Source organism: Zootoca vivipara, chromosome 6, assembly GCF_965207765.1.
Source record: "Zootoca vivipara chromosome 6, rZooViv2.hap1.1, whole genome shotgun sequence".
NCBI classification, from domain to species: domain Eukaryota; kingdom Metazoa; phylum Chordata; class Lepidosauria; order Squamata; family Lacertidae; genus Zootoca; species Zootoca vivipara.
The window spans coordinates 55,080,874-55,100,532 of record NC_142589.1 but is presented as its reverse complement, the minus strand read 5'-3'; the positions used below and the strand labels follow the sequence as shown (position 1 = coordinate 55,100,532).

Below are 19,659 nucleotides of genomic sequence, written 5' to 3'. Positions count from 1 at the left end.
TACTGATTTTAGTAGGTCATCTTATATAGGCAGATTCATATAGGAGCAGACCATCGTTGAGATTCTCCAGACTCCTAAACTGCTTAAACACCACCTTGAGTTGTTCCCAGAAAGAAACCACTACAACTGGCAACTTCATAAATCCTGGTGAAATTCTTCTTTGGCGATCACTCGTAGCAGAGTAAGATTGTCTTCCCTAAACACGGTTTTAACAATGAGCCCATAAGTGACTGTGGAGGCCAATTCTGGATCCACACATCCTTCCACAGTGGAGAAAGGTTTCTGGGCAGGAGTTGATCACGGTGTGGATTTGCCAAGCGTGCCTTCCTCCTAGCACATTTCTCCCTTGCGTCCTGAGTTTGAGTGAAGCCTTCAAAAACCACTCAATATGTAACAGTTGATTAGCTGAAAATGGACATTGCCAAGACATAGATAACCAGGACAAACTTAGATCTACTTGGGAAGGATGCACCAGCTGAAGCTGGCAAAAGGCACAATAGTAGCCAACAGGGCTAAGTTTTCTTGCTCCCTGCTTTGTTGAGGCAAAGACCATGAGGTGGCAGGAACGCTTCCACTGGTTTCTTTCCATCTATACACAGAAAATAATTCACTACCCAAAACCGAGAAACAGACCAATTTTATTACAAAGCCTTTTCTTCAAAAAAAGAAAATAAAAAGTTCTTTTTTAAAAAAACACCACAATATATATATCTTCCCTGCCCTGCCCCCAAAAGACAAATACAATGATCTTTCATTTCACCAATACGAGTATCGAAGAGCTGCATGGATCTTGCATCCCAGAGACTAAAAAACAGCTAAACCAGAGGCTTAAAAAAATAAAAACCTTTCTCTCCCCCCCCCCAACCCACCCTCCGCCCCAAGAGTAACATGGCTAAATTAGCAGCATCGTTGGCATTGACCCCTTACGGTGGCGCTCTGTGGAAGGATGCTTCCCCTTCCAATCCAATCCCACAACCCACTGAAAAATTCCACCCCCACCACTTGCTGGCTGGCATGTGTAACCAAACCACCCCTAGAAATTTTCTCATAGAATACGGTGATATTTAAGAGGCCTTTTTAAAAAAGATGTCTTTATGAATCACTGGCTAGTTTCTGCACATGCCAGCTATGGGCTTTGGAGCAGATTCTGAGGGTAAGGCCATGACAGGACAAAAAGAGGATTAGACAAGTGAGCACCATGTGTGCTAAGCTCACAGTGAAGGAGTGTTTGATGCAGAACAGAGGGACCTTCACTCCTGCACTGCCCTCTGTGGAGAAAATGCATATTCCTTTCCACAGCATGAGACTTCACATTAATAAGCACTTCCACTGACACTTCCGCCATGCCCTAGACCTAGAGGACTCCCTGTTCCTTGGAGGTCCTGACTGCAGCTACCCCCCCCCCTCATTAACTTGTGCCTCTGGGATGCTGAGGAGCAGCATCAATTTGTGGTTACGCAGAACAGAGTCGATTCTTTCATGGGTGCTGCTCAAAACTTGAAGCTTCCACCCCCCTCCCACCCCCCAAAAGCCTCCCAAAGTTTTATGGCTGTATCCATACCTCAAAAAACTATTCAAGGAAAACAACAAAAGACAAAAACAAAACAAAACACCAAAGCCCCAGAGCATATGTTTCTCCAAGGCGAGACCATAGTTTCAAAAGAAGAGAAGGTGCAGGAGAAAGGGAGACTTTTAAGTTTTTTGAAAAATGAAAAAAACAAAACACACACATGTCCCCAAAGAGGCGGCGGCAGGAACGCAAGAATAAGGGTTCCACTCAAGCTGTACCCCTGGGGCTGAGTAGGACTGTGTACCAAGCAGATTCCTCACCCCCAGGGAATCGCAGCAAGGAAATCCACCTGGGTCTCAAATCCTCAAAATATTTATATAGAAATATCTACAGAAACTTATATAAAATACAAACAAATCTTGTGGAATGGGAAGGAACCCGAGAGGCCAATCCAGGGGACTGAGGGGTTACCCGTCTGCCAGCTTCTTAGGTCGATTTTGTCTCTTCCTTTATGCTGTGGGATAAAGGCAAGGAAGAAGCAGTGTGTTGACAGGTACCAAAGGTTACAAATGTTAAACTGAGAAGCTTAACAAACCTGAACTCTCACACCATCCTCAAAACTTTTAGCTCCTATGCTCTTACACTAGTCCTCTTTCCTTTCAATGGCCCATCCACCTCCTCTTAAAAAGGTACCAAAATCTACCACCTGAAGAGACAGCCTCACCTTAATTCATGGTAGGGCTGCCTCTATGAGTTGCTCTATGTGTGCATGGCTTTGCCATGAGGAAAGGAGCTGCTCATGCACACAGCTAGATGGTTCGCTTAAACAGCAAGGTACCTGGCTATGAAGATTTATGCGCACTTGGAGGCTCAAGAGTTGAACCAAAAGAGCTTCACTTTCCAAACATAACAAGCAGCAACACTGTTCAAACAAGGGGAAAGGGGTCTCACCCTTTGGGGTCTGTCGTGTCCTCTTTTGCCTTCTCTTCCTCTTTCACTTCTGTAAGAGATCATGGCATGCAGTTATATAACTAGGTGCAGAAATGATTCTTGGACACACACTCCGACCTTTAGCCTACCCTAATATTCTTGTATTCGTTTTTTTCTCTGAAATGTATGCCCTGTTGCCTCTCACTATGCCCATCCTCCTTCTAACCTCCCCAAGAGCTCTACATTTATTGTTATTTATAAAATGATTCTTTTGACAGGGCTCAACATTTGGGGCAGAGCCCACCCAAGGCAGTTTACACAACATAAAAACACAATGCAAAAGAACCAAAAACACAGCACTATCAATCTGTTAAAAATAGGCCAGTTTCCACAAGAAAGGTAATTCAGCTTTTTGAATTCTCAGCTTTTGTATAATTAATAACAGCAGCAGGAACAAGTTTCAAGGCCTGTGGACATATGCTTGGGAAGTGTGTGCAGAAGGCCTGCTGAAATCTCACAAGTCAGAAAGGTGACTGAACATTTCTTAACACTGGGAATAGGATGTGGTGGTAAAAATCAGAGCAAATTGTGCTAATCAATTAAAGCAAATTAATCTGCCTAATCTTACAATTTCGAACCTGCCCCCATATCCCCACCCATTGGACATCCCATATGGATGCTGTAGGTCTTTGGCTGGGGCTCTGCTCGGAGTCTCTTGGCAGGCATAGGCAAACTCGGCCCTCCAGATGTTTTGGGACTACAACTCCCATCATCCCTAGCTAACAGGACCAGTGGTCAGGGATGATGGGAATTGTAGTCTCAAAACATCTTGAAGGTCGCGTTTGTCTATGCCTGGTCTTGGGCTCCAGAGGTTCAGGCACTGGCCATGAGAACCTGGCTTTTTTTGTGGTCACCTCTTCTTCATTATCTGCAACTCCCTGCACCCAAGGAAGCCCCCTCTCCTCTTAGCTTTTGGGAGGCAGACAAAAACATTCCTCTTTCCCCAAGGCTTAAACAATGTAACATTTGGATTTTATATATACATATTACGCCACAGGGATCTGAAGATGGAGTAGAAATTAATTAATAAATCCTCCAGAAGGTGCCACAGTCACATACAGATTTTCAAAGTTCTAGTGACTCCAATAATGTATTGTTTTGTTTCTAAAGCTAGGAATTGTCACTTCCCCAACATGGCAGGGGTAAAACTCTCAAATTACAAAACAGCCACCATTAAGCTTGCTGTTTCCCTGGGAACACAGAACCAGCAGATATGCTCCTACAGGCAGATGGTTACTTATGAAATCTGCGGCCAGCTACACTGTCAAGTGCAGTTCTCTTGCTGCCGCCAAAAGAAAGCAATGCAAAAGAAAGACAGGCATTCCATACTTGGGAATGCTGGGAGCACCCCACCTCCCAAAGGCTAAGTGCTGCTCATGGGGTGCTGCTCAGAAAAAGCGGGTCACGTCCATACCACCATTTGCTGCCTACAGTGGTTCCTTTCTAAAGCCAGACAAGACAGCACATAGAAGCCTCTCTCTCTCTCAAAATGCAAGACAGGCTGGTCTGCAGCTACTCCGAGGCAAGAGAAACACACTCTGCATGTGCTCAGAAGTACTTTACACTACTTTATAGGTACTCAACAGATGGTCTGGGGGTACCTGGTGCTGAAACATTACTGAGCAAAGCAGGTGTGGACTTGAGCAGCTCCTTGGATGTGAGACTGCCACATATAAGAACCAGCTATAATTATTTTTCAAAAGCATATCCCGTGGTTTCAGCAGAACTACCACCTAGGGGACTGAACCCTGAAAAACAGTAAAAATGTTAGTCAGTAGCTGTTAAGCTGCGGCTTCCCCCACCTTTCTTCTCCTCCTCCTTCTCCTCTTCTTCCGTTTTTGCTCGTTTGGCCTTCTTGAAATTGGCAACGTTTTTGCGCCCACCTTCCCCTTCGTCTTCAGAGTCAGAGAATTCCTCATCACAAGCTATTCTCTTGTCTGATGAGCGGACTGGAAGTGGAAGAAAAGAAAAGGCTGTATCAGCGGCACCTGGCTTTTGGTTTCAGGCAGGGGAGCCTTCAGGAGCAACTGAAAAACTATAGATGGAAAGTGCACAATCCTGGCTCTGAGATTACAAATTGTAATAATGAAAGACAATCCTACGCCACATTATGGGTCCTACAAAGAGCCATGGATGGCAGTTGTTCCTTGGCTGGGGCTGCATATCTAAGGCAGGGCAGTCCCCACTGACCGGAAAAGGGACTGGTTCCTCTACTGTTATCCTGCTAAAGGTTGCACATTTCCCTTGCTCTAACTACCCAAAGTGTGCACCCGCCTATGCATGATCCAAGGCAGCAGGCAATCTCCACAGCCCCAAAGCACTCACTGGAAATCCGCTTGTCAGGATCCTCTTCATCTTCATCTCCACTGTCCTCTGGGACGGCATCCTCCGGGATCGGCTGCATCTGGACTCCAGGAGCATGGGGAAGCATTCGCAAGTTCTCAAAGAGACGTTGCCTGTGGCCAAGCAATCACAAAGGGCCCACCAGAGAGCAATCAGAAAGGGACAACAAGAAACACGCACACAGAGCAGTAGTGACTAGCCTCACTCGTGAGACAAGCAAGGCAAACTTACTTAATCTTCTCCAGATATTCATTGGTGTTTTGGTTGGTCATGTTGGAAGGGCTGATGTGGAGCTTGAAGTCCGGCCCAAAATATTCAAAATAATCGTTGTATGGAAGCTCTGCAGAAAGGTGTTTTTTTTTTAAAAAAAGCAAACAGAATGTTACTGGGTCTGCATCGAGGCAATTCAAATACTGGCTGTAAAAAAAGGCAGGTGCAAATGAAGAAGGGGGCAGAAAATGCTTCTGTCAGGGAAAGACTCTTCACATTTCCATGACGCTGCCTCCATTTTAGCAGTGAAAGAAAATACATCCAAAAACATTTAATCTGCATAATTTGTTTAGGATGCAGATATGGCTTGTTTGGAGGGGTGGTGCTTGCCCTACCCCAAATGCACACAGCTGCAAAGCAAAGTTTCTATCACATGATTACACTGCTTGAAATTCTCTGGGACTCTGAGGTTCTCAGATTAATATGAACCACTGGAGACCTTCTTCTCACCCTAAGAAAGGTTGCCAGTTTCGTTGCTATAAATCCCATGTAAAGCCCAACTCCTCCTCATGTCTTACTAGGCTGCATGCAGGCCTGGCCTCCCTCAAAGACCATTTCCAGAGAGCTCAACAAGAATCTTTTAAAGGTATTCTAGAAATCAAAAGGCAGGTGACTTTACCATTTGGAATATCTGTATTCAAAGCCACAGCAGTCTCATAGGTCCAGCACCTGGCCACGTTGCGGATGGTGTAGCCACCCCCTCCGAGCATCAGCATGGGCAAGTTAAAGCTCTTGATGAATTCCACACACTTGGCATGACCTGGAAGAAGCAGAGAAGGGAAGAAGGGTGTTGGGTTGCTGAGGGAAGGGTGGAGAGCTTCCGCACAATAATGAACTGTCCAAACTACATGTGCCCAACAGCAGAAGCAACCCAATAAGCCACTTTTAAGAGAGATCTCCTTAATAGGGCCTCTTTAGATCACCACCCTGGAGGAGCAATGCAGGTCCTGTATCAGCCTGCTTACCTTTAATGGTCAGATTAAAGCAACCCAGCCTGTCCCCCGATAAGGAATCTGAGCCACACTGCAATGCAACAGCACTAGGCTGGAATGTCTCCATCACTTTGGACATCACCTGGTCAAAGAAGAGAGAGAGTCCAGATGCATACCTGAGCAGGATGGACCTGCAGCAAGCACATAAATCCACATACATTTTGATTCTCAGAACCCCTCCTTCAGTGTAAGCTCGTATGTTTACTAGGAAGTAAGTCCCACTGTATTCAAGTGGGCTTATTCCAAGTATGTATGTGTGCAGAAGATTGCAGTCCTAATTCCTTACTTTTTGTGAAGCGTTCCTGCAAGAAGTCAGGAAATAATCTTCTGCCCCAACCCCCCACTAGCTCCAAACCACAGCCATCTTCTCTAGTCCCCCTCTGGAACTCAGAAAAATGGAAGAAGGATCCCACCCACCTCATCTCTAAGCTAGAAGAGTAGATTAGGAGTCAACACATCATCCTTGCCTTGGTGAGCAGAAATGTGGAACACTAAGAAAGAATATCCCAACACAAGGAACATTCAAGAATGGGAAACTTACTGGCTTAAAGATGGCTTCATAGGACTCATCATCTATCCCATCCCGGAGGGGATAGTTGACTGCATAGTATTTTCCTTTGCCTGCACCAATGTCCTAGAGGGTAAAGGGAATGAGACACTGTGAAATAACCTGGGCTGGGTCTCTTGGCCTTTGGAGGTCTCACTGCCCACACAGCACTGCTCTCCTCAATTTGCATAGGCCACCCAGGAGCTAGCATGTCCTGTTTTTCCAAATTTAAGAGGGCCACCGAGAAGACCTTGTCCACAAACTGCCAACATCTCATTCAGACCTGCCTCTCTGCAACAAATCTGAACACAGCAATTTAGAAAAGGCAAGGCCAGGTATATTTTGTATCAGTATTCAATAAAACAGAGCTGGGGAGAGGTTAGTGGAACCCCACTCTTTAACCTGATTAAAATATGCAGATTTAGCAAATATGCAAGCTAGTTTACTTTGTGGTAATCTGTTCTATGTCCACAGGCTTCAGATGAGGGAAAAGGACCTACAGAAGAGCAAAGTCCCACCACTTGATTACATGATATTGACCACACTCCTTCCAGTTTGAGTTTTTACCAGGAGTACTGGTTAAAAACAACAACACTTTCCCTCACATCTAAAGGGCTAAAAAAACGATTTTAGAGATTGGGTGGGGTGGGAGAGAGAGGCAATCCTCTGAATTCTGAGGCCAGCTTTCTTGCTGCAATCTCAATAGCATGCAAAATACAGCCCCATGCTTATAGGTATTTTCAATGGGAGGCAACTAATACTGTGAGTGACTGGTGAACATTATGCATTAGTTTAAGAATGGGAGAAGCTCATGAACAAAGCTGCTCTCTTCATCAAAAGGCCTGGGAGGTGTCACAGGGGAACCTTGCTGTTTCAACCAGCCTTCCAAGGGAGGTGCTGCTGCAGCCTCCATTCTCACCCGCAGGTCCCCTGTTCCTGGGAAGTATTCGCCATACTTATGGAAAGATGCCGTCATGACACGGTCTGTAGTGTAGAAGGCCTCCTCCACACCGTCACCATGGTGAATGTCTATGTCGACATACAACACTCTCTGGTGGTACCTGGGATTGCAAAGGGACTGTCAGACTGGCATTACAAGGCCCAAAACCACTTCCTTGTCCATGACAGGGAAGAAGGGAAACGGAGCATAAAGCTGTTGGTTAGCCACAGAAACTTGTCTGCAGGGACCCATCTTCCCATAAAGGAACCCTCAATAAAATTCCAAGAGCCCCCAAGGTTCCTTGGAGCACTGTTTAGAAATCACCTCACTAGCTTGATACCCCCATATCTGTTTCTTTACTTGTTGTAGGATGTAAGGTATTAGCATCACAACAAGAAAGGAAACGCATACATATTGATGAAATTCACAGGGGCAAGTTTCTGCAGATTAGCTTTTCAACCGATACCAACAGAACAAGATGGAAAGCCTAGGAACTTATGCATCAGACAAAAGGTCCACCTTATTCAACTGTTCTCACAGTGGCCAGTCGGATGCTCCTGGGAAGCCTACAAGCAGGATCCGACCCCACTTTTGCTTCCAAGAAACTGCTATTCAGAGGCATGCTGCATCTGAATTGAAAGGTGCCATACAGCTATCAACACTAGTGGCTGCTGACAAATTTATCCTGCATGAATTTGTCACTCGAATCCCCTTTAGAAGCCATCTGGGTTAGGAGCTACCACCACAAATTGTGGCAACAAATTCCCTACAATTGTTATGTCTTGAGTGAAGAAGCAACTTTCTTTGGCCTGCCTTGAATCTCCTTGCCAAAACATTTTCATTGAGCTTTCTCTGACACGACCTCAAACTCTCTTTCCTGATTACAGGTCAGATTCCATAAGTGTACACATGAAGTTTTTTGCCCTGACTTAGCTCACAAGCAAAAGAAAAAAAAGAGTTAAAAACTGCTGTATCAGTTATACAGTTGACTGCACAAAGGACAGTCGTGAAAATGGAAGACTGAGGAGCACCAATGGACTAGAGGCAGCAACCATTTTAGGCGTGTTTGATATGTGTGTGACTGCGCATGCGCATCTTGCCAAACCCAGAAGTGACCCAAAAATGTCAAAAAGCGGTGGGGCGGGCATGCGTGGGTTCTGCTGACATGCGCAGGGGTCTGGAAAACAACCCCTGTGCAAAATAGTCGCTGCCTGTACTACCTGGGCCACCTCAGGGACAAGAAGTCAAGCAGCTGAACATTTCCCCCTGGAAAAAGAAATCCCTGCACATATAAAACCAGTATGCTGGAAATAAGGCTAGACTGGAGGTTTTCACCCAACAGCTAGCTAGCTTTCCTTGTGTAAAACCATTTTTGAATTGGATTAATCAAGCAATCCTCCACTTGCAGTTCGAAGTAGTACAGCCCAAGAAGGTATTTTCATCTCAGAATGACAAATTCAGACGAGTATTATAATATAATCATATAAAAATCAGTAGTAAAAAGGGGAGGGTGGCTACTTATAGGGGAGGAGTTGTTATCATCTCTGCAAGATCTGAGACTATTGTTTCTGAGAGCTTCAGGGGTAAATTGTTCTACGTACTTTAGCAACTCCAAGATGGCCAGAACGATGTCATTGACATAACAGAAGCCTGAGGCTTCAGACTTCTTGGCGTGATGCAAGCCTCCTGCCCAGTTCACAGCAATGTCTGTCTGCTGCTTGTTCAGCTTCACTGCACTGGCTGTAGAGAGAATTTCAGACCAATGACACAACCAGATAGCAAAGTATCGTACAGCAGAGACCCTAGAACTTTGCAGAGGACACTCAAGCTCTACAACTAAATGCAGAATTGCTTATAAACAATCCTTTGCCAGGTTTCCCCTCAATCTACAAGGGAGAGGGCAACCTCAGGAGTGGTGTCCCCCCCCCCCGACTGAAAAAAGCTGCACCTAGAGCTTTACTCTCCATGCTCCTTATATATGTATGTGTTGATTCTATTGTGGTATTTTTAATGGTATTCCGTGTGGCTTTCTTTTCAAAACTTAAATTAACTGCATCACCTGGAAAACAAGTTATGGGATGATTACTAAATAAAACTAATAGTAAACACACTTGTCAACAAAATTATCAGAACTCAGGTTGTGGAGTGCAAGTTCCATTGTTTTCAAATTCCAATTTTCCCAAAGTGTCAGGCGTAAGAAGAACAGGAACAAGATGTAACAGGGTTGCCCCGTTAATTAAGCAACATTTAAGACCTCGTTAAAGATATATTTTACACACTTCAATCTATAGTTCATTCATACAGATATTTAAATGAGGTTGCACTTGTAGATTCCCAATTTTAAAATTGAATTTTAACATTGTATTTAATCTGCATTTTAATTGAATTGTTTCTTTTATGCTTGCTTTGATATTCTTGTTGTTAGCCGCCCTGAGCCCGGTCTTGACTGGGAAGGGCGGGGTATAAATAAAATTATTATTATTATTATTATTATTTATATAAAAAAGCTGTTACTTACCAACTGACCCTCCTGTAGAAAGCTGACAAAATTCAAACAAGCCATCAAACACAGGACAGTCTTCTCCAACATTGACTTGAATAAAGAAAGAAAAAAAAAACATTGAGGAGACAAGATTTAACTTAAGGGCCTTAACAGACTGGAGAACAAAGAGGAAGAGGTATCAGAATTCTGAAACAAATTTTCCCTGAGACACCAAGAGTACTTTAACCCATCTGAAGGGTGGGTGACGAGGAGAGGCAAGGTGGGAATCTGGCAGAAAGTCACAAAACTGTAAACTGGGTGGAGAAGATTTCCCGTTCAAACCTGCCCATGTTAATCCAGATGTGTAGCACAACTAGAGGGCAGCTGCACTGAAATGGGGTGCTTGCAGAGAAAGTATATCAACCTGTTGGCTACTCAAGACAAGAGCTTGTATTTGTAAAAGCTGCCCCTTGGCACAGAACATAAACACATTCCAGAAGGGTGGGAATCAACGCTAGAGTAACTCGCCACCTGCTGTAGTCACATGGAACTGAAAGAGGGAGCTTAAATCTACTACCGGTATATATACTTTGGAAAGTGGATTATCTGTTTGTCCATCTATAGGTTTGGCTTCCTCTCAAGATTTTGTTGCCAAGCTTGGCATAAGGATTTATGAGGTGGTGGCGCCAGTCTTTGTTAATGCTTTGTTAAGGTACCATTTTGAAACAAGATGGTGAACTAAAGCTTCACTTTGATGGGACTTTGTCCAATTTTTGGTGTGACAGGTCTTTGTTGTTGTTGTTTAGTCTTCTCCGACTCTTCGTGACCCCATGGACCAGAGCACGCCAGGCACTCCTGTCTTCTACTGTCCCCTGCAGTTTGGTCAAACTCAAGTAAACTACTCCAATTTGGACACCTCTGAAGATACTGCCACCCAATTTGCAGGATTTTGCCAAAATTGGCAGAGTGCTTCCAACCTGCACCAAGCTAGATGCCTCTTGAGATACTGTTGCCAAACAAAGCATGAGGGTACCTGAGGTGGAGGAAGTGGTTTTTGCCTATGTTTGGAAGGCAGACACCATGTTGAATCAAGATGGCAGACAAAATGAACCCTAATTAAACATTAGCTCTCCCCACTCCCACAAACTGATTCATAGCCAGATCCACAGATTTCCTTGGGTCAGGTCAGAGCCCTGGGTTGGTGTGTGCATGTGAGTACAGCCCCAAAACTCACAAATTACACTATCCATTTAAAAATTGTGGTTTTTGTTGGTTAATTTTCCAGGTAGTGCTAGGCACTTTCTGCTAGTTAGTAACTATATAGCATTTAAGGTACTTCATGTCTCTCAGCACACTTCAAACCTAATAAACAATGGTTTGTTGTTACATGAGTAAGTCTCTCCCTTGAGTCTCCTACATCTCCACCCCTTTGTGCAGAAGTGGTAGATATTAAAAGCTTGAACTTCATGTTGAGGACAAATAAAGGGGGCAAAGAGGAGGAGGGAGTATGCAAGCCCAAGGCTTGATGTACTTATTTTCCTAATGACAAGTCATGGTTTATACTGTTTTGTATGAATGCAGCTACTGTCCTACTAGGGTAAGCCAGTGTTATCCCTAATGCTTTCTGAAAGCTTAGTACAAGCTGATGACAATGCAAAGTGATTTTACTACTGCAGGTACCAAACTCTGCTGCTCATATCTTATCTATGACCATACTTTTTATATTTTCAAAAACAAGACTACTGAGTGGAGAAAGTTCCCTTTCAGCTCCAACTACCAGCAGAGATAAAATAATCACACTCAGAACATACATCGCTGCATTTGCTTGCTGTACTCAGACATGTTGTCTGGGCGAATCGACCGCAGAAATTTGATGTAGTCATCGCTGTGGTATTTGGTCATTTCTTCAGCACTAGCTTTATAGGGTCGCTGTAATGACATAGTTAAAAGAAACACCTAAATAATGCAACAAAATGTTAACACAGTGCAGATTCTACCAATAATGCTTTCCAGCAGCATTTCTGTTAAGAGTCTGAGCAGCACAGGAAAGGTGAGAACCCAATGGGAAGGTCTAGTTTCTACTTCTACCATACAATGTAGAATGAAGGAACTGATGGAAAGGACTGTATAGGAAAACCTAAAGAGAGCTCACCAATCCAGATACAATCAGACTTGTATGCCTGCCGTTGATAAGCTTAAGCATCAGTGTGTTGTTCAAATTGATGGTATATTTTTAAAGGCAGGTCTGTAAACAGCCACGTGAGTTAGGATTGCCTTGTGGAAAATGGGTATCACATAGCTGCCAAGTCCGGGTCGTAAAGATCCGGGATCGGCAGCGCGCGCATGACCGGAAGTTGTGTGATGCAACTTCCGGTGGCGCTTCGCCCTTCTATGGGCATCAGAAAATGGTGGTGCCAGCGCCGGAAGTCGTTTCCGCGCATGACCGGAAACACGTAAAAGCGACTTCCGGCGCCGGCGGCGCCATTTTCTGATGCCCATAGAAGGGCGAAGCGCCACCGGAAGTCGCGTCACGCAACTTCCGGTCATGCGCGGAAGCGACTTCCGGCGCCAGCGGCGCCATTTTCTGGTGCCCATAGAAGGGCAAAGCGGCACCAGAAAAATGGCCGCCGGGAAGAAGCGAATTTAAGGGAGAATGCCGGGATTTATCGCCAAACGGGATACCGCCGGGAAACAGTAAGAAAAAAGGGGTTTTCCCGGCGGATACGGGATACTTGGCAGCTATGGTATCAATTTCTGTACAATATGTGAGATTAAGAATGGCTGGGTCTGTATTTTGCCTCAAAACACTTACTGATATTCATTAGTAGGAGAGAGAATAAAAACAGTGGGCTAGTAAACTTTTTGGACTTGTCTGCAAGACTACTTTAATGGAAAGCCAGAGTGCCTTCAGAATTCAGAGAGAGAATTCTGGCCTCATCATAGGCCAGAATGTACTCTCTTCATCTCACTGTGCTTGCTTCTGGATAAAAGTCCTGACTGGGCATGCCTAGTGGGTGGGGCCCAATTGTCTTTTTCTGTAGGAGTGCCAGCAGCCAATCCTGCTATGGCATGGGAGTCTTACATGCTATTCCCAGCTTCCCATCAGCTGTTCCAGCTTTTCTCTTCTAACCCTATTGCTGTCTGGTTCCTCATCCCGTTTCCTCCTGTTCCTGTTTTTGTGAGTTAAGAGGTCTCATCAGACGGCTAGAACTCCATTGCTGCAGGTCGCAAACCACTTCCAGCCCAACCAAGTTTACATCCCACCGGGCCAATCATGCTGCAGCAAAGGATCATTGGCTGTCCGCCTCCCAACACACATTATTATTTGAGAAGTTTGATTTGCTTGTGATTAACTCGGGTGAGTTTAGTGAACAAGTGGATTATTCCGTTTCCCCTAGTCCTTTAATAAGGGTATTTGATATAGTTTTTTGTTCTGGTGTATTAAGAATGTTTCTTGTCTGTGACACCTTCTTACTATGCCCTGGTTTGCACATTATAGTAAGCCAAACCATGGCTTAATACAGATATGCAAGAATGTGGGGTCCTAGAGCAGAGATCAGAATTGCTTTGCTTGTCTACACATGTTCTGCTGCACTGTGCTAAGCCATGGCTTGGCGTGTTATCTGAATCTGGGGTTTGTGGTTTATTCTCCCAGATAAACCTTTTTTCATAGCTCGTGGTTAGTCTGGAGAGAGCTAAACTACAGGTTTGAGTCTGAATTACATGCTAAACCTTAGCACAGCGCAGCAGCAGAAAAATGGGGGAGATGAGCAAGGTGACCATGATTTCCTCTCCTGGAGTCTGCATGCTCACATGCTCACACTAAACCATGGCTTGGCTTAGCATGATGCGCAAATGAGGCTTGCATCTTGGTCCCCAAGTAGTTAGAAACTTACATAGATTTCCATTTTTCTGTAGAGGCCATAGTTCAGAAGGAGATTGTGAGTCATCCTGATTCTGTGGGGCTTCATAGGGTGGCCTTGACCATAGTAATAGTTTCCAATGTCACCTGAAATACAAGAAGAAGAGAAATACATACAGGTATTATGTTGTAAACAACTTTAGGAATGTTAACAAGGAGTGAATGTGAGCATCATAGCAGAGAACAAATGCTTTGCATACAGATGGTCCAAAGTTAAATCCCCAGCATATCCAATTAATAAGGTCTCAAGCAGTAAGGCTGAGAAATACACCCTTCTCCTAAGGAGCTGCTGTCAGCCAGCAGACAAAAGCACACTATATGGAGCAATGGCCTGATTCAAAAATGGTGCTTGAGTTTGCTGCAGCTGGGAATGAAGATGGGGCAGGGCTTAAGATGTGTCCAGAAAGGGGAATTGTGCAGAGAAAAGAAACTCTGACAGCCAGGACACGTGTATGCACATACACATCCAGAGGCCTCTTGTTGCGCAAATTTTAGAGTGGCCTCACACTTTATGTGGCAAACACATTGACTGCAGGTGTGCCAAAGCTTCCTGCAGCACAAACCATGATGAGTGGTGTCTTCTACCAAAGATTGACCACAAATACAATGTTTGTCTGCCTATGAGACCTTGTTGTAGCAGACATCCAAGACTGCAATGGGAATCACTTGGAAACGCAGCTCAATAAAGGCATTTCTTACGGACACTGGTGAGAGTTTGGTCAAATAACTACATCTAAAATGCTCTGTTCTCAAGAGCGGATACCAGGGGAAAATTTGGCATTTCTGATTAGTTGCAGCTCCCTCCTAGATTCTATACAGAAGAGCCAATCCCTTAGTTGATACCTATTCAAGGTCAAAGCAGAGCTCAGTTGTGGAAAATAATAATACAGTGGCACCTTGATTTACGAACTTAATCCGTCCTGGAAATCCGTTCTTAAACCGAAACTGTTCTTAAACCAAGGCACACTTTCCCTAATGAGGCCTCCCACCACTGGTGCCCTTCCACCGTTCGGATTCCGTTCTTAGACCGAGATAGTTTGCAAACCGGGACACTACTTCAGGTTTTGCAGAGTTCGTAAACAGGGCTATTCTTAAACCGAGGTACCACTGTAGTCTAAAACATTTTGACAAGTTGTTTTCCAGAATTGGTTATCACTCAATTCCATATTTATAAACACACACACAAATACTGAGAACAGTTCACTCTTGCTCACCCTTGCCTTATTTGTTGGCCATCAGGATTCTGTATGAAAAAGAACTGCTGATATTCCTGATGGTAAGGAGTACAGCCTTGGAAGTCGAACAGAATCCATTCCAGAAGTCTGTTCAACTTCCGAAAAGTTTGGAAACTAAGGTAAGGCTTCTGATTGGTTCCCAATTGCACAGGCACGCCGGAAACAATAGCGGAAGCCACGCCGGACGTTTAGCTTCCAGAGTTCAAAAACTGGAACACTCACTTCCAGTTTTCGATCGTTCGGGAACCAAAACATTCAACTCCCAAGGTGTTCGGGGGCCAAGATACGACTTTCAGAAAAAACGGAGTTCAAATCAGAGCTCCAGGTTTCAACACCACATAGCATCTGAGTAAGCATTTTACTACCAAATATATTTAGGGCAGGTTAAATCAGTTGCCCTCCCTTACTGTAAAAGAACATCAATGCTCCCATGGTTTTCTGTGCTTTGACTTTCACTGCTTCCATATGACAATTCCAAGAGAGGGTTTGATTAAAAAGTACACCCAAGTATCTAAATGAGTAAGTTTGTTCTATAACCTGCTGGTCCAAGCACCATCTATACCAAATATTTTGGACTCGATGCAAGCTGTTGTCCAACACATCTGGCAGGCACCAGGTTGGGGGAAGGCTGCAGTATATGAGCTTTTATTTCATTTTTGTCAAACAGATTATCTAAGCCAATTTCTTTTTCCAAAAATAGGGTTCCAAAAAGTGCATATGTACATGTTTAAGGAAATGCAAATATAAGTCACATTTTTTATTTGCCAATGTACTTCCAGAAAACAAAACTGTTGCACAAAGAAGGGTTCTTCCCACACACCCAGGAACCATCTTCCCCAAGAGTCAAGCATACTGTTGGGAGTAGCAAGTGATCCAGATCTGCCCTTTCCTAAGTGAGGAAATAGTTTCAACTCAGTTTTCATAAAGGGATGAAGTGCTTAAAACTAGTGTAAAAACCAGGACACAGGAGTTCTTCAGAGGCTGCAAAACCTTGTGGATACAGCCAAACCTGTGGCAAACAGAGAAGCCTAGAAAAGAACAGGCAAGAGCAGAGCATCTCCTGCTGAAACAATGCCAAGAGAAGGAGGTAGAAGGGAAAGTGCTCTGGGTAGGGTTTGGCCAGAGTGTGAAGGCAAATACCCCAACACCTGGGAAAAGCACCCTGGTGGAACTCGCACACAACACCACATCCAATATACAATGCACTCTTATTACTACCAACAAATCCAAGATAATGTGCTGCTGACTTTGGGAAGGAAATCAAAGGCCTGAATGTCCCCTGGGGGAGAAACAGCCTTGAAGTTTAGAAGGAGCTTTTAGAAGTGGTGAGTGGGTAAATCTAACCAGTTCTAGGTCCATTCCATAGGAGCTTCCTCCCCAATCAACAGTAGGATTTCTATGTCTCTCAACCCTGATGTATCACCAGTTCCTCTTCCAAGGCGCTTTGAAAATTACCCCTCTTCCACAACTCAGACCATACCAACTGTCCATTTCTTGCCTGCCTAAAGCACCAACCTCAACAATACAATTCTCATTTCCCCCATCCTATCACAAACCCCCCTCTGCAAAGCTCTTAATTTCCCCCCTCTTAATTTTTCACCAATCCCACTGAACATCTTCCCCTGCCCATAAACTTTTAGACAGCCACTTAATATCCAGTAGTGAGACCACCTCCAAGCAACCAGACAGAAAACCTTTGGCAAACCTGAAAATGATAGCTTTTTTGTCTCTTTTAGTTAAAGGAGATATGTGTGGGAATGTAAGCTAAAAGAAATGTCTGCAGACCAATAATTCTACTGGGCTTATTTAAAGTCTGTCCTACCTAGCTCAAGTTTTCCCTGTTTCCCAAAACCCAGGTTTCCTATTTGACTGACTTCCCTGCTATTAGCCCACTGCCAGTGTTCAAAACTCCCATTGTTCTAGGCACATTTTGGGATAGGGAATTTAATTAGCGTGAGCAGTTTCTGAGCTCTGGGTGCAGTACTGCGCTAGGATTTCAGATTAAAACTGCAGAGTGGAAGGAAAGGATAACCCTTTTCTGCCTTCCCACTTCCAGCTACTCTCTGAAGACTGGAGAAGAGACCCTCTTAAGAATATTAGTGTGGTGGGCAGGGGAAGAACTAGACCATGTGAAAAATGAACATAATTATTTTAACTGCAGTTTATTCATTTTCAGCTTTGTTATTCTTGTTATAAAAAAGCACACCTAGACATTCCGTTGTTGTGTCCATATCCTAAGTTTAAGGTGCCATTTAGCTCCTAGCTTTCATATCTCTAACACTGCCCTCCCATAAGCCATCTCCACAGTCCTCTCTCTCTGCTGCTCCCTAAATCTTCACCCACCCCATCTTCACCAGTACCCCGACATCACCACTGTTCCTTCTTCCTGAGCCATCCTCTCTGCCCCCACAACACCCACCTTCCCGTCCTATCTTCCCAAAAAACTTGTTCTCTATTCCTTCCTCCTCACTCCACCCACAACCTGTGCATCCAACTTCCTTGAGCAAGACTCACATTTCCCTGCTCTTGCCCAGCAAGAGTCTTCCTCAGCGTTGGGGTCGGTTAGAGCAGAAGCCTTTCTCACAAACTCACTAGTTGGGCCTCAGGGGGACGGCACCCCCAATCTCGCCCCCTCCAGCCCCACCGTCTGCAAGACCAGGGGACCGACAATGCCTGCCTACTGTACAAAGTTGGCGTAAGGATGCCCAAAATCACAACGAGCGAACAAAAAGTGATTCGGGCACCTGCTTCGCAAACGCTGCGCGCTATTTGATGCCCCTAAAGAGCCCACTTCCCTCGAGAGGTCTGCACTGGCGCCCTCCTTCCCATTCTCCAGAGCCGCCGCCACCACCAGCACCCCCTCAGGGGCCTGGCCTAGGACTGGGGAGACCCAGGCATGAGCCCCAGTGGGTGACCTTGGGGCCAAGTCAATCCTTATTCTCGGCCTAACCTACCTCGCAGGGCTGTTGTGACAATAAGGAGAGCGTTAACACCGCCTAGAGCTCCTTTGGAGCAAAAGCAGGGATGAAATGCATAACTGTTCCCCCTTGAGGCTCTATCCGTCCCCGCTTTCCAAGACCCTCGCTCCCCTCCCCACCCCCAGGTTACAAGACCCTCACTCAAGTTTCCCCTCCTCGCTAGCTCCTTTCATCGCTGCCCCCGTCAACTCCCACCCCCGCCTTCATCCCCTCCATTCTTCCTCCCAAAAAACCAGGAGGCTGCACCGCCCCTGCTTTCCTCCCTGCCCCCCATAACTTGCTCCCTCCCCGCCCCATAGCGAACAGCACCCTCTGCACGCAGACTGCCCCTCCCCCACCCCACCGCCATCCTTCCTCCCTGACTCCTCCGCTGCCCCTTCCCCAGTCAAGAGGCTCCCTCGCCGGCCCGTCCGCGAGCCCAGAACCCCCCGACCCACCGTCGTAGTAGTAGCAGACTTTCCGCTTGGTCCCCTGAGTCAGCGCCATTTTCTGCCGCCTCCCGTCACCTCCTCAGCTCGGACCCGAGTCCCGCCACGCAACCGAGCCCGGCTGGGGGAGGGCGGCGGCGGGAGGGGGCACCATCCCCGCCCCTTCCAATCTCCACAGCCTATTGCAAGTGGAGATGTTCCACCAGCGACCAATGAGAAGTCTGATGAGGCGGGGCGTTTCGAGCGAACAGGTTAGATCGAGCGGCGAGGAGTTGCTTGGACTGTACCATTTCGCCACAGGAGGAAAAGTAAAGGGGTGTATGTATGATTGGATTATACCATTTCAACATAAGATAGGGGGTGGTTGAGCATCGCTCTCTTCCAACCCCCCGCGCCGAGGAAATGGAGATGCCCACCTCTCCGCCCAACAAAGAATGTGAACTTTCAAACTGGAGTGTGCCATTATCATAGTGGGGGAGGCTGAGCATGTTTTCCCCACCGTGATACCTTTAATGGTGCGCAGATTCCCCCCTGTCAAACTTCCACTGTGCAACTCCTGAGTTTCATGCCCCGCCGCCCCTCTTCAAAGTTTATTAAGAGACAGATTGCTACGTATACCTGAGGTGCTAGATAGCTTAGGTCTGGAAGTTTGACATTTGTAACATATCTCAGCCCCGTAAATTTACATTTATTATCTCAGGCCTTTTATTAGAGTATATAGATTTTAATTGTAGATGACTAGAGGTGTATTTGTAAATATATCTTGGGATATAACTCTCTAAAAGCAATCAGTCAATATAATTTTCAAAAGTTATATTTTACAAAGAAAATATGTGTTCGTGTCATATATTTTTAAAATTAATAAAGCATTGTGTTCATCTTAAAGCAAAATGGAGGATCCAGGATATTTCAGGATGCTATTCACATTGCATGAGGTTGGACTTGGTGTCCCTTCCAGCACTACAATTATATGATTCTATGACAGAGTGCAGCCTTAGCATGATTAGCACATAAAGGCTGCT

At 45.2% G+C, this 19,659-nt stretch overlaps 1 protein-coding gene across 1 annotated transcript; it reads right to left on the bottom strand.

Moving 5' to 3' along the window:
• Positions 1-618: 618 nt before the first annotated feature.
• HDAC1 (histone deacetylase 1) lies at positions 619-18,732 on the bottom strand. The gene is made up of 14 exons (XM_035118448.3): positions 18,647-18,732; positions 13,971-14,083; positions 11,886-12,003; positions 10,111-10,185; positions 9,194-9,332; positions 7,572-7,713; positions 6,647-6,739; positions 6,079-6,187; positions 5,733-5,873; positions 5,075-5,183; positions 4,826-4,956; positions 4,303-4,449; positions 2,462-2,510; positions 619-2,024 (listed from the first exon to the last, which is right to left on the bottom strand). The coding sequence occupies exons 1-14, from the start codon at positions 18,693-18,695 to the stop codon at positions 1,997-1,999; spliced, it is 1,443 nt and encodes a 480-aa protein (XP_034974339.1). The 5' UTR covers positions 18,696-18,732; the 3' UTR covers positions 619-1,996.
• Positions 18,733-19,659: the final 927 nt, after the last annotated feature.

Excerpts from the sequence above, each read along its gene's own strand:
- HDAC1 (XM_035118448.3), bottom strand. The coding sequence starts at position 18,695 with ATGGCGCTGACTCAGGGGACCAAGCGGAAAGTCTGCTACTACTACGAC. Across the intron at positions 14,084-18,646 it reads AGTCTGCTACTACTACGACG|GTGACATTGGAAACTATTAC; the intron begins GTGGGTCGGGGG and ends CTTGTATTTCAG. Across the intron at positions 12,004-13,970 it reads ACAGAAAAATGGAAATCTAT|CGACCCTATAAAGCTAGTGC; the intron begins GTAAGTTTCTAA and ends ATGTCATTACAG.